At 36.4% G+C, this 15,461-nt stretch overlaps 1 protein-coding gene across 3 annotated transcripts in view; it reads right to left on the minus strand.

Annotated features, from left to right (window-relative positions):
- PAPSS1 (3'-phosphoadenosine 5'-phosphosulfate synthase 1) overlaps positions 1-15,461 on the minus strand; it is a 55,611-nt gene that overhangs the window by 14,303 nt on the left and 25,847 nt on the right. For all 3 annotated transcript variants that reach the window (XM_065633535.1, XM_065633536.1, XM_065633534.1), the window contains 6 exons: positions 14,186-14,324; positions 12,230-12,348; positions 4,428-4,541; positions 2,380-2,491; positions 1,619-1,824; positions 486-621 (listed from right to left, as the gene is read on the minus strand). In XM_065633535.1, the coding sequence (XP_065489607.1) occupies positions 486-621; positions 1,619-1,824; positions 2,380-2,491; positions 4,428-4,541; positions 12,230-12,348; positions 14,186-14,324 (826 nt within the window). The remainder of the gene's footprint in view (positions 1-485; positions 622-1,618; positions 1,825-2,379; positions 2,492-4,427; positions 4,542-12,229; positions 12,349-14,185; positions 14,325-15,461) is intronic.

Genomic DNA, 15,461 nt, shown 5'->3' on the forward strand with positions numbered 1-15,461 from the left:
TTCTGCAATATAAAGCTAGCAATTGGCTCACAATTTTTAATTGTGATGCATTCAACTTTACACCAGTCTACTTGCATTACTGTCATAAGCTTTGATCCCCAGAAGCAGCATGAAACAGAATTAAAAACAGAAGAGCATCAAAGCTCAGCATGCAACCATACCTCTACAATTTTAGCCAAACCTGACAATTTTTAGATCACGTTCTACCACATTTTAACATTATCTTTTCTTGCATTAGGAAGATGTCTAGTGTGCATGGAAAGATAAAATTCAGAACTTCAGGCATTACCAGCTTCTCTTGTGTATTTAGGCAATGCAATTCCTGAGATGATAAAAATTAATACCAGTAAAAGGCAAAGAATGCCACCTAAGAGAGCATTCAAAATCTTCATCCTTGAAATGATGCTAGCCCCTATGGTATGGAGGCAGCAGGCATTTGGATAAGTCTTTGCAGGAAAAAACAGAACAAGAAAAAAATTACTCACCAGCGTTCATTTCCTTGAATTTCTGCCTTAGTTCAGCTGGTGTGAGACGGTATTGATCAAGTCCGTCATTCCAATAAATACGATCAAGGACCTGTAGATCTCCACCAACAAGCCAGTTCCCTTGCTCCATAACCATCTAACAAATGACACGAAAATCCTTGTTAGGATTGGTTGTCAGCTTCTCTTGAGTATCTAGAGCATTGCCATGGGAGCACATCTTTACCAAAGGAAGAGTTCCAGGTTAATTTTGAGTGTCAAGTGAAGCATCAATGTTGGGTTTTTTTTTAAATAAGAAAATAGATTACACATTAATAAAGTAATAAAAAATCCATAGTTTTCACAAACATATAACTACTAGTCATACAGATACTTTTAGAATACAAAAGCTCTCCCTTTTTAAGAGAAAGCTCGTAATTTGAGATTTGTTTGATTTCTTTTTATCTGATTTTGTCACAGTTGTAAACAAAAAGATACTCTAAAGACAAACATCAAAAGAACCATATTTTGGCTCTGCAGAGCTCCGATGCAGCACTTACATCAGCTTGCAAAAGCAAGCACAGCAATGCAATGACTATGTTACAACTAGAATATTTCAGTCTGACATACACATAAGGTCAAGATAATAAAACATACTGAACACAATGGATTGGAAACAACTCCCCAGAGAGTTAAACAATGAACTCTCCAGGAATGGGGCCTATTTCAAAAGCATCCAAATCAGGCAGTTCTCACATGCTCCACATGCAGGCAGAATAGAAGTTTTCTTGCCTTTACAATGCTTATATCCGCTGATTAAGGAGCTTTGATGATCCATCTGGCTACACAGATGGATGTGTTTCCTAGGCACACTAGAGGGCAAAGTTCCCTCTTCTGCAGCACAGATTCTACAGTAAATTCTAAATTCATTTCATATGTACATATTGACATGAGATTTTCACACTAAGTGCAGACTATTCAAAAGCTGCATAGAACAAAAAAACCTCTCACGTTTGTTTCTGCTCAAATGTTTTAATTAGTTCTCAAAGTTGTTTTGCTGTCTAAGTACACCAGTCACATAAATCAACTTCACTTAATTTGCAGCTCCATAAACAGCACAGCTAAAAGGACTAGATTTTCAACTTTTAAACACACACCTTGATATAAGGATGTTCCTTGCATATTGTTCCCCATTGCCTAGCACAGCGTTCCTCTTTCCTGTGCTCGTAGAATTCAGGATTACGGAGAATGGCCACACGGCGACCTTCATACACCAGTGCAATTGCTGTACACCCGTCCAGTCTTTCTTTGTCTTCTTGAGTAGCTGTTAGCACTATAGGCACTGACAGATTAATAACTCCCCCTGCAGAGTGAAGACAAAAAAAAGCACACCCTTATCCTCAGTAATGGTCATCAATGGTATCGTGAAAATCTACCCTCCTAACAAGTTACAGTCCAGGCTGTAAGTGTATTACACAGCAGGTAGTTCAAGAATTATTTTAACAAGGGTTGTCCTTTCCTTCATTACTATTACGGAATGCTATTACGGACCAAATCTTTCAGCACACCAAGCTACACAGCAATTAAATTGCAATTCTGAATTCTAAAATCAGTTTCTTCAAAACAAATTAGAAATGTGCATTTCAGGTTTAAATGTTCTTCAAAAATGAAAACATTTGAAAATATTATTTGTAAAGGCAAAAAGACAAAACATTCAAACTCTAACATGATGGTAGGTATAAAAAGAATAAAACCATCAAGTTTAAAACTGATTATTATAATATCCTATTCTCTTACCCCAGGTTGTGCATGAGCCTGATAACATGTTACCACACTACCACTAAGAAGCTAAGCATCGATAATATTTTAGAAGTAGGATTAATTTGCTCAGTTTTACAAATGCTAAGTTTTAGCCTACCATCGAGGAGACAGTCAAAGTGAAGGCACTGCAGGTATTCTCTCTCTCTCATAAAGCCATTCAGGGGTGTTGCCCAACCTTCTGCTAGCACTTGCACCCACTGCATATCCACCTTGTAAAGAAATGGAGAAATAGAGCAGATGAAAGTTGTTGCTTAATGATTGACATCAGATATTAATCATAATAGATCATGATCTACCCATAAAATGCAGGACAGTATAAACAGAAGATTTCTCAGTACTACAGTTTTTAATCACAACAAATTCAAAGATTCTACAAGTAAGAAAAGAAAAACGACCAACTGGTACCTCACTGATCGTATTTTTGGCTATTTTCCAATCCCTACACTAGATCAAATTCCCATGTGTTAAAATCCCAAGCAACAAATAAACAAAATAGCACACGACAAACTTTATTCCTAAATGTTTGATAAAGTTCATCTTAACAGAATTAGAGAGTCCCACTTGCATTTATTTTTTTAACAAAGCAAGATAGCCAAGAAGTAAAAAAATAAAATAAAAACAACACATACAATTACCACAAAAATATCAGAATTACGGGGGTGAATATAAAGATGTCTAATCTTAAAACAGATTAGATAGAAAGGTTTTATTGCAGAAACTAGTGAGACAATCCAGAAGTAAAATTCCCTCAGGACTACTACTTATTTTAGTTTAATAGGTATCAGCCTACAGGGAATTTTCTTCCTTAGCACTTAAACAGCCACACTACCACTTAGTGTGCGGCCTCTATTATTTCTGCATGTGTATTACTAAGACTTGGTCAAGGCCTTGACAAGGACAGACTGCTTGTGCAAGGCTCTTTTGGAAGGAACATGACTAATTTTATTGCACTGTTTAATTTATGCTGAGGCAAGTACAACACACATCTTCTTCCCAAGCTTACGTTATATACTTGCTTGATATTTAACAAACCATTGACTGGGGATGGAGGGGGAAGGGATTTGTTTTTCTAGATAGGGAGCAATTTAGAACAGGATATTACATAAATTGAATAATGGTGACCTTAAATATTTATTCCTTATCAAAGCAATAACTAGTTTTACAGACACATATGTGAAAGGAATCTAGCAAGACACAGTGAAAGGAAGTACTCAAATTTGGTAGTAGCAGAGGGCTAGGCAAATTTAAAAACTGTTTAATTCAGTGCTTAGTATGTCATCTCAATCTTTCAAAGTCAAATTACTCACTGCAAGTGCTCAACTCTGAGCTTAGTCAGCTCCTAAATCAAATGCTTAGCTTTAAGTTCTAAGAACTCATACATTGTATGTGTTTAGGCCTAGTTCTTCAGAAAAAGATGATGAGGTAGAACAGAAACACAGCCAGAAGTAGCTTTGTCTAATTTATCTCAGTTGGAAAATAGTGCCTTTAACCAAAATAAGAAGAGTTGATCGAGTTGATCAAGTTGATCCATGTTTTTCCACATTTTCTGTGCTTGAAGCTATAGAAGTAGCAGAAGGATGTTCTAAACACAAGAAAACCAAACCAAACACAAAACCAAAAAAATAAAGTAGACTTAAGTTTGCAACTGTTTGAGTCTAGTATAGAAGTTTACTATCGTTCAGCTGAAGGTTATCATGAAGGAGAATCAAGAAGCAGTAACTGATTTCCTTCATATTTCTAGGTTATTACGGTTCAAAATAAAATGGTTTGTGTAAGTAAGCTAAAAAAGTAAGTAAATCTTCTAGAAGCAACTACTCATACAAGATGTGCCAGGCATGGTTAAGTCCATGGATGGGGTGGGAGGGAGGCATGGGAGGAAGTCGCTATAAATTTAATCTCCACGCTTGGGATAAACTAAGTAACATTATACCAGACATTTTTTATGAAATTACAAAGATTCAGCTTTTATCTCTAGTAAGTGATCAAAGAAAACACAGATGCTGTGATTTCTCCCAAGAAAAGATGGAAAAAGTATATCAAGATACCTGTACTGTTACAGAATGTATTTTGACTATATCTACTTCTGCTGAGCAACAGATTAGACTGTCTTTCAATTTCAGCAATGAGACAACCAAACACAAATACCTTATTTATTTCCAAGGTTAACAGAGACTCAGCGTCAGTTTTGGCCAACTGTAGCTTGTTTTCCGGCACATAAAGCTCTTTCACCTCATAAGAGGCATCCACTGGTACAATGTCCTGTATAAAAGAAACAGAACTTAATGTTTGGTCAGAATGCTTTTTGGACACTGAACATGTGGTCAAGAAGTAAAATTCTGATGTTGCACTACACTGTAGCAAGAGTTCATTCATAGCGTAATTTTTACTCATTTAAAAGCCAGCAATGTTCCAAGGTTACGATATATTGCTAGCCAAGGTGCTGGCTGGGTAACTAAAGCAAAACATTCTGACTTTTTTTCTAAACCTTAAGTACCCTTATTTACCTAGGAAATATTTAACTATTGAATTAAGTGCAGTTTTCATAATTTATTAATGCCTACATCACCTACAGCAGAATAGAAGGCTCTATGCTTTTATACTAGCTAAAGAAGTAAAAAAAAATTCAGAGAATGAGCATTTTTAAGTCCTTCACTATACAACATACATTAGAGGTGGTAACACAGAGGTAAAAAAAAAATCTTCCTTCAACTGAAAGTGATTAATACTGAAGTCCAAATTAAATATATTACCTACAGTTAATGATACAACACCAGTTATATATATATATACACACACACACTAACACTTCGAAAACTTAAGTGAGAGTCCATATGTTCATATATACACATACATGCAATGAAAGAAAATCTAGTTTTATAACCAGAATACCAGAGAATATGTATTTTTTTAAAAAGATCAGTTTTCCCCCATGCATTTTCAACAAGACATTCCCACTTCTTGTAAGATATAAGGATGAAAACAATTTTTAAAAAGGGAGGAGGCCATCATGATCCAACTTTAAAGAGTCTCCTCTGATAAAGGATGGTGTAAAATGTCAAAATCCAGTCAAATGTTCCACTGATATTCAAACAAACAAACAAACAACAAAAACCAACCAACCAACACCAAAAAACCACACACATACACACAAAAAAACCCACAGTGAAAAGCAGCTGATAGTTCTTTTTAAAACAGATTTTTCAGAGTTTTGGAAACTTTTGTAAAGTAATGCTTTACTTTTTTTGGGGAAAAAAAAAAGTTCACCCTTACAGCAAAGTATATACAGGCCCATAACAAGAATAAAGAAATTATCTTTATTTTTCCAGCATATGCAGCCCAGAGTAAACAGATATGCCTGTAGGCAACACAAAGTTTGCCCAAGCATTTTAAAGCATTTATCCAAGCATTTATCGGACATTAAGCACTACCTCCACAGAAGGTAAAACAAAGGGAGTGGGAGGATAAAAGCAAGAGGGAGATAAAATAACTGCAGGAGTAAAAAGTCATGGTGACTCTCACTGGCTGTTATGTATTTTGTATCTCCAAAGACAAGAGTAAAACAAATTAAACTAGCACTTAGAAATTCTGTTTTATCAGAAAAAGCTCAGTCCATTACATGTCAGACATCATTAGGGAAGCTGATTTTATTGGACAGCAAGATAGGCAAAATATGCCTTCTATTTTCTCTGCCTGAGCAGCAGCATTACCGTCCAGGAGAGCTGCAGCAGACTCCTACCACAGCAATAAGCCCAGAATCAAACAAAGGTAATTCCTGCTGTATAGAACAGCAGACCTTACAAGCAAAGTGTAATGACTGAGTACACATTATACTGCTTCACAGATATTCCCCTCTGGAGCCTAGTTCATTACCATGCTAGAATGTTCTAATTTTACAAACCGTCAAAAGCTTAAAATATATGTACCGATTAAGGAGGTCTCTTCAAATATTAACCTAGTTTTAGTGTCCCATTAACTGGCAAAACAATAGAGAAAACAAAGGTTTCATAATGCATTTTCTGTTAATGATCTACTTCACTATAAGGATGTAAAAAGCTTAAAGACAATTCTAGTAACAGAGTCATACATCTAGAGAATTTGTAGGATTAGTAAATCTAGAATCCCTTGCAGACATAAAAATGGTATTTAAAGCAACATCTTAGTTTAATATTAAAAAAAACCCAAACAAAAAAAACCACCCAAAAAACTCCACACAAAACCAAAACCAAACAAAATACCAAAATCACCAACAACACAGCAACAAGAGGAATCCATAGGTCTTTAAACTGTATGAATCTGAGGAAAATGCTAGGCTAGCAAGCCATCTAGTGACCACTTTACGGTAGTAACTTTACTCAAAGGTTCATCGTAATTACACAATATTCTTCAACATTTATTATTTCTCAATGCATTCATATAAATAATGGCAAAATCATTAAAAAAAAAAAACAACTAGATGCTTTATGGGAACGTGCTTCCACAGACTGTGGTGGTAGGTTCTTTGCTGAGGCCAACATCCTCAACAGTCTGTTAAGAAAGGGCCGTCAAGCAAGTTTCTGCTAAAAGGGCATTCAGAAGTGACATCCAATTTCAATTACTGAATGACTAGTCTTATAAGTTCATATTAATTGAGGTGTGAGGCCACTAAATTATTTAGGTATGTAAAAAAAAAATATTTGCTTGACTATTATAATCACTGAATTATTAGTATCTACAGATTGCAGGGAAGTTTGTCAATACGTTGAGTATGCAGAAAACTGACAAGTACCACGACAACCATGATCTAAACAGAGGTACGATTTTCTGGACAGAGGGCCTTTTCTCTGCCCATCAGTTGTGCTCTATCACATCTTAAATTCACTTGAGCCATAGAAACACTCCTCCACTTATGCCAACAAGCCAAATTTCTGAGCCCAGCCATTCACTGCTGTTTCTCTCAAATGTGTAAAGATGCCCTTTACACATTTGTTTTCATCTAAGTAAGTCATGTTTAGCTTACATAGCACATCTGTTCTTTAATAATAACTCAAAAATTATACATGCTTTTTTAGCAATTTGTGCTACTGAAATCTATTTCAATAAAATTCATTAGCATATTTTCAGAAGAAAACAACTGCAACCAAAGCACTCATACCTCAAAAATAGAAAATCTATAACTTAAAATACAGGAAATTCTGCTTACTTTCCTAAGCATGAGAAAAAAAAAAAACCACGTTTTATTGATGTGGGAATTACACAAGTTTAATAGTATACTGAAGGACTTGGGTTCGGTTTGGTTTTGTTGTTGGTTTTTGGTTTTGTTTGTTTTAATTACGCTTAAATGCTTATACTGGTTTCTGCTCAGTCTGGCTTACCTCTTTACTCCTGTACCTTTAAATCTTCGCTATAATGGTATAGAACTAATAGCACAATCTTGCATATCCTTTACACAGAGCATGCTTATTTTTTCCTCCAGCTTCTCACACAAAATAACTATCAGCCTTATCACAGGATCACGGAGAGGCCTCTGGAGATCATCTAGTCCAGCCTCCTGCTCAAAACTAGGCCGAGTACAGCAGGCTTTTCAAGAACTTGGCCAATCAAGTTTTGAATATCTCCAAGGATGGAGCGCCCACAAACTCTCAGGGCAACTTGTTCTAATATTTGGTCATCTTTAGAGTGAAAGGTTTTATTCCCTTATGTCTCATTTGAAATTCCCATATTTTATTTCATGTCTGTTGGCCCTCATCCTACCCTTGCACACCTCTGAGAAAAGTCTTCATTAGTCCTCTCTATACCTTTCCAATCGGGGTACCAGAAACAGCAACGAGACCTCCTTCAGTTCAGCCTCTTTCTTAGGCTGAACAAGTCCAGTCTCTCCCTGTATGGTGACATGCTCCAGCCCCTGACCATGCTGGTGGCCTTCTGCTCAACTCACTCTAGTACATCAGTGTCTGTCTTCTACCAGGTGAGGGAGAAGGGCACAAACCTGGACGCAGCATCCAGATACGGTCTCACAAGTGCCTCATAAAACAGCAGGATTACTTCTCTCAACCTGCTGGCTATGCTCTTCCTGTTACAGTACAGTATGTAGTTGGACTTCTTTGCTGCACAGGCACATGTTTTCATAATGCTTGTATCTTCCTTGTGTCTTAGGAAGAGATACTTTGTTTAGTTATCAAAAAGATTAGTTATTCCACGTGTCAGCATATATATCAACGTTAAAAGGTAGGTACGCCACAAGTTAATGTCATTGTACTGTATTTCATACAAACACTTCCAACATTATAAACCATTTTAAAAATCCCCATGGTCTGCACTTTGTCTTATGAATCCCAGTTAGTCCCACCCAGTCACCTTTTGCTGCAGGTATTTGGTTTGAACCCTGTGTCCAAACAAGTAACGGTTATATTCATATAAATTTTCTGCTGAAATTATTTTGAAAGCAGAAGGAGACAGGAAACAAAGTTTCACATGAAATAATGATTCAGGAGCCAGCTACTAGCTGGGTATAATCGTGTCAAATATATTCTACTGAGTGCCTAATTTACAGTCAAATAATGAAAAAGCGTGCTGAAGACCTGTAATGCCTTCTCTACATGAATGCCAGATATTAAAATACTAAGCTCCCATGTTTGCAAGTTTCTCAGTAAAAAAAAATACTGAAAGATGTTTTAGAGCCTGTAATAATTCATGTTGATGAACAAAGTGATCACATAGAGTATTCTTTACTATGAAATTTTTGATAAGTGATAAGGAACTATACAAGATTGAGACCTTTGCTCCAGAGAGAATAACCGCGTTGTTACAATGATAGCTGAAGTATAATTAGAGGTGTAAAACACACAAACAAAAAACCCCACAGATATACAGAACAGTAGAATCCATTTCAACACATTTTCCAGGAACCACCAGCCTCAAACTTTACATCTTAAAAAAAAAAAAAAAAAAGAGACCAACCTTTTAAACCACAACAATAAAGAGCAACCCCTAACTTCTACTCTGCTCCAAATTCTCACCGCTCCAAAATACAGAATTTTAATACAACTGCAGAGAACTGTGTGAATATAGCTAGGAAATGAGTACCATAACATACCACGAGGACCACCTTCCAAAATACAAGTATAGTGCTAAGCTTAGATAAGAATTTGGCTGTAACTGTTGGGAGATGGGTGCGAGGCAGAAGGAGGGACAGAGTTTACACCTACACTCACAGTGGACTGATCTAAACAGTAGTAGAAGTGCATAATCAAATTCCTGTTTGGGACATGGTACTCACAGAGCTGTCATAAGCTGATGTGACTTTCATACAAAGGTAGTTCAAAGTTTAAAGTTACGTAGTGGAAATGCAACTCCTTCCTTGTACGCTTTTGCACTTCCTTGACAATAAAGGTGGCATTCGTGAGCTAAGACTTCTTCAGAAATTACTGTCTGGGCTGAATATTGAACTTACTCCATAGTAAGGAAAAATGAACTTTGTGCAGTGGGCTAGATCAGCTCTATTTGTTGGCAGGAAAAACAAGAACAAAAACAATGAAATATTTACAGCCAAACACCCGCACTAGGCTTGTCTGACTCCATTGGCAAATTTCGGCATATTGAAAGCAAAATGTATCATGCTCAAAAGCTACACAAGCCTTCTGACTGGGGAAAAAAAAAAAAAGAAAGTGTGCGAGTACTGATTTGTATGGTGCTGAAAGCAGTCGAGGAGTTGGAGGGAAGGAAGGAACTTTTCATATAATTCAGTCTAGGCAGCTTTAGGAGATACCAGTACCTTGCATTCTAGGTCCCTAAAAAGAACTTTGAAGTATCTATTGCATTTACATGCAAAGAAACCAAACCAGGTGACACTCAAAACCAAGTTATACCACACAAGAACTTTCCAGATTCAATAGCTGCTTATTACTCATATTTCTGTGTGGTTACCTCCCTTTTTCTTCCATAAAGGATTGAACATGTTTTTGGAAAAGACTGATAAATTTGTTTCAGAGTTCTTTTCAAATATGAAAATTCAAAGAAGCAAAGAAATCCACTACCTATACAAGAACATTTCAAATTCTTGTTTAATAAATATGTGTGTATATGTGTCTATCTCAAAACACGTTTATACAGTTCCAGCTGTCCTCTCTTTAATGCCATTATTGTCTAAATTAATATAAAAACAAGTCTTGAAATTCCAGGATTAACAATACTTTGAACAGACTTCTTCCCAAAGTTTTTTACAGCTTTTGAAACAAAACAAGCATCCCAAATTATTTTTAATGCTACTGGTCTACAGTCTTTTTCTTCATTAATCACAATGGATTATTAAAGAACACAGACAGAGCTTATTCCAATTAAAGGAAACCTACCGAAAATATATTCTGAAGATATTACTGTATTATTATAATATGGCCTGAGAACAAGACATGCATGTTCAGCCATGCCTTGGTTTCATTGTCTCTCAAGTAAGCAACTAGTAAGATACCTTGACATTCATGATACTGTTGCCTACCAAGAAAGAAAAAACAGTGCTAAAATGTGCCTTGAGCAAAGGACAGAGCAAAGCTGACTGGCCAGGCGCCAGCATTCAGCACTGTGTACCAAGTGTACTAATGCAAGACTTTGTGAATCACTATCTTGGCACACGTGACATTGGTTTCCACAATTACGAAACGTACTGAATTGTTCTGAGCAGGAGGTGCAGGGCCTCCCACAGTCAAACTGCCACCTCCCATAGGCAGGACTCCTACAGAGCTCTCTCCTTTCCTCTTCCAAAAAGTATTCAGCTGAGTATTAGTGTAAAAATCTAGAATTCTGCTGTGTTTTTCTGCCCTGTCTTATTTCCTGAGCAACCTCGAGCAAGCAGTGATCTATTAACAGTTTTCTTGAAAATTCAGATACAAGAGACTGAATCTCTTCAGAGCTGTACTGATTAAAATTACCTCCATGCTGGCTATGTGATAATGTTTTTTGCTTGTACCAACTTTAACAATTGATAGACCTTTACTCAAGCTACTGCCTACACCCTAAATTTCCAGAACAGCTATCTCACAAAAACCATTAATAATTGTCTGCTAAGAGTATCTAAATAAAAACAATTGTCTGAGACATCATCCCTTTACCTATTGAGTATAGATAAGAATGTAAGGAGACATGTTTCTTCTACACAAAGATTAGCAAATTCTGGGGGTACTGTTTCAGGAGGATAAAGCCATTTCATTGCTGCCTTCACTTCTAGTAAGTTTTGGGTTTTCTGTCATTTTGTTTACTGTGGGTGGTTTGTTGGGGGTTTTTTTTGTTTGTTTCTTTCAGAGTTTTTTTGGTTTGGGGATTTTTTTTGTTCTGTTTTTTTTTGTTTGATGTTTTTTAGGTTGGATAATGAGCTGAATCCACTTATCAGCCAACAGGACAAGGCCTGGAGGCTTCAAAAGGGATGGTGTAGAAAGAGACCTACCTTGTCAGACCATTAACTCGGCCATATCAAGATCAGCTTCCTGAACTTGTTATTACACAATTGCAGGATTACTTTTACTAGCACAAGAAAAAGAGTGGAAACAATCGAAACCAGACACAACCACAGGAGCTCCTACTTACGTCAGCTCTAATGACTGTGTAACTGCCTGCCAGTCTCTTCACATCTGCAGCATATATTAATTTGTATGCTTTAGAGACAAAGTAAAAAATTTCAGACACAAACACTAGCAACCATCATTGGTTCTGTAATAACTGAGACAGCCTTCTCTCCCTTCCACTTATCAGTTATGATAATATAAATTAATTTTCCACCTGTCCAAATCTTCTTTCACTTAGAGATCAATGTTCAGGTTTAAAAAGGAAACATATAATAGAACAAGTTTAAAACCTAGAATTTAAAGATGTGCAAGTGCTTAAACTCTTAAAAATTGTCTCTGCTTTTCCCAGCACGTACATTCGGATTGCAGACACAAATGCTTTGAAAAAAGTTAAGATATATCTGCATTTCTGCTCACCCTCTCTTGAAGAAGTTCCACAACTTGTTGTATACAATCATTCACATCACAGGAATCAGTTTTCAGCACAAGCTCTGGGGATTCCGGTTTTTCATACTCAGAGTCAATTCCAGTAAAACCTACAGAATATAAGACAAAAATCTTAAGTGACTTTTCCAAAAGATTACTCCATTTTAACATTGTTCACAGACATTTTTCTAGATATAAACCAACACGACACGCAAGAGCACAGTTTTCACTTCCTTAATACAGGATTTCTTAGGGAAATCAACAGTTTTTTTCTTTATCAGACCATCTGCTAATCCTACTATATGACTACATCAAACTTCATTCTGCAGTACATACCTACCTTTTTTTGTTGAAGAAGTTATTTGATTTATACTGTGAAAAAGGAGCACTGACAGAACTGTGCACATCAACCCAGAATTAGTCATCCATCAGCTGTCCATTATTAGCTGTGATTGTTGTTTCGGTTTTGTTTTTTTTAACACAAAGCCTGATATGGATCGAACAGCCTATATGTAAATTTACACTCATGCCACCAAGCAGTACTCTGAAGAGTAAGGAATTCCAACACCTATTACATTAGTTTAAATAATACACCCACCTTAAGATAGCTGTTAATGTACGGTAGATGTGTGCATTTCTATAGTTATGTTATAGCTATTGTTACAGACTATACAAGCTACTAGTAACACTTGTTCTGGCTTACTTAGCTAGCAATCTGCTTTGAAACCTCTAGAGGAGACTCTGACTAACCATGCATAAACAAGAAGGAAAAAAATCAAGCCCAAAGGCAAAGCATGTAAGCACTACAAGTCAGATCTGCAGCAGAAATTTCAGCTGAGATACAGCAACTGAACATCTGCACCCTCTACAATTGCAAATGCAAACATTAAAACTTGAGTTTTCACTTCAAACTTTAGTACTCTCAAAATCAGTAGCTTAATTCCCTATCTAAGAAAAAGATCAGTTGCTGCAGTACCCCATGTGATAAAGAAAGGCTGGTATTTGTTCCAAAACCCATACATTTTGTAAGTATCTGATTACTGGAGAAGTGGGAGTAGGGGGCAAAGAAAGTGTCCTATTACCATCACCAGAGCAAAAGATAACATTTGCTGACATTCCTTGTGAACAGGCAAGTTCATTTCATTTGCATCTTTCTTATGTCAGATAGCTCATAAGATACAGCCACTTTTCTTGCTTCGATTCCGAACCTCAGTTCAGCCTTATTTATTCCTGGTCACAACATGATCTGTTCGGTAGTACTAGAAGTACCAAGCAACCAGGCATGCGGAATATCTTAGATTTCTTGAATTTATGTGACTTCTGATTAATGGCAAGTGAATCGTTACAGTATCTGCAAACTCAGCCCCTGAAAGTTATTACTGTAAAAACTGCTTTGCTTAATATAGGTAAAAAGTGCTATTGCCAACCTCTGCAAACTATAATATAACACAGAGCAAAGAAGCACTTGAAACAATACTTACAATGAGTTGTTATCTATTTAAACATTTTTTTATTGCAGGCTGTACTTAAATCTCGATCTGAGGCTGGCGATAGGAAATAATTTTCATGGGCACTAGCACAGAACACTAATTTCAAAACAAAAGTTAGCCTCTTCAGAAGTATTCTTAATGGTCTTTACAGAAAGATGGTCTTTACAGAAAGATCATGCTTTACTTTTTCTAAGAAGTTAGTAACTCTTATTAATGCAATTCTTTATAGACTTTTTGATGTGAGGATAGTCAGTTTTGCCCTTTTACTGTGCTATGCATTTAACTAGTCAGTTGTATGAGCTAGAAGAGGATGGCAATTTTCTGCTTGGTCCTGCCCGCACTCTATGCTGCCTTTAAGGGTGGTACAGTGACAGACTTGAGTGCAACCACTTAGGTGGAGTCAAATTACACGAATGTTTCACTTATGTAGAAAAGATGTGACTACATCTAGGTTCACCTTTAATTTCTCCAGCCCTGGCTTTCTTATAGAGTCCTTTAACATCTCTCTGCTCACAGACGTGCAATGGAGCATCCACAAATACTTCAAAAAAAGGCAAACTTGCCCCTTCATGAATTCGTCTGGCATTATTGCGATCCTGAAAGAAAACAAAGGAAACACAAAAACAATATGTGGGGTGCAATCTTATAGTCTTTCTGCTTTCAAAGTTCATTTTCAAGAAGCTGACAGTAAAATGTAAACAAGTTTTCAAAGTTTGAAAAAATAAACATGATTTGATCAACTGATGCCCTGCAAGCTACATCAGTGTAGCTACAGTTCATCACATAGTAAAAGCTGACATGAAGATCTGAGATATTTTACATTCTAAAAATACCCAAACAAACCCAGGCACAGAGTACAGAATTTTCTATACCTGCCTCTATCTTGGGAGTTATACCCCCAGCAGCTACATCCGCCTAGCTCACTGAAGTCAGAGGAGGTGCTACCTGCTGCACCAGATTTCTCTAAATTCGCTAATCTGACAGAACTTGTATATTCCAAATATTATTTTATTTGTACAGCTTGCCAAATACTGAAACAAGTGGTGAATTTCATTTAAAGAACAAAAAACTTTCAAAAAATCCACTAAAACCATCTCTTAGTAAATATGGTCATTTTTCCTCATATCTAAAGACTTCTGTTTTACTGCAGCATCTTGAGTTCCCCAAATCATTATCAGAAGAACTGTTTGTACCACTACGACTGACAAAGTAAGACATTCTTATACTGTGAAACATCTGAGCTACAGGCCCTGGGTCATTCTTCAAGATACTTGGTGTTCACACATCCTTCCTTGTCTCCCATCCATGTTCTCATATGTAGATGAAAAACGTATTCACAAAACAATGTCAATATGGATTTAGGTTAATTTTCAATATTATCTAATGTCATGTTGTATGCACAGCATGAAATGAATTTTAAAAGAACTGCAGGCAATTAAACATTTTTTTCCTTAAGCCAATTGGTAAAATAACAGCTCACACCACTCATTCACTGAAGGAAAAGTTGCTTTTAAGAACAATTTAACTGAGTCTTTAGGTTAAGTGTATACCTAATCTTCATATTTATGAAGTACTGGAATCTACATGGATCAAAGAAGACACTGTCATTTTAAGAGTCTTTCTTGGAAGATAATTTGGGTTTGTTCCTAGCATTGGATTAATAATTCTGCCTAACAGACTGAACGACAGCTCCAGTTACAGGACTAATGTAAACTTTTTTTATATTTAAGATG

This window comes from Caloenas nicobarica, chromosome 4 (genome assembly GCF_036013445.1).
Source record: "Caloenas nicobarica isolate bCalNic1 chromosome 4, bCalNic1.hap1, whole genome shotgun sequence".
In the NCBI taxonomy this organism is placed as follows: domain Eukaryota; kingdom Metazoa; phylum Chordata; class Aves; order Columbiformes; family Columbidae; genus Caloenas; species Caloenas nicobarica.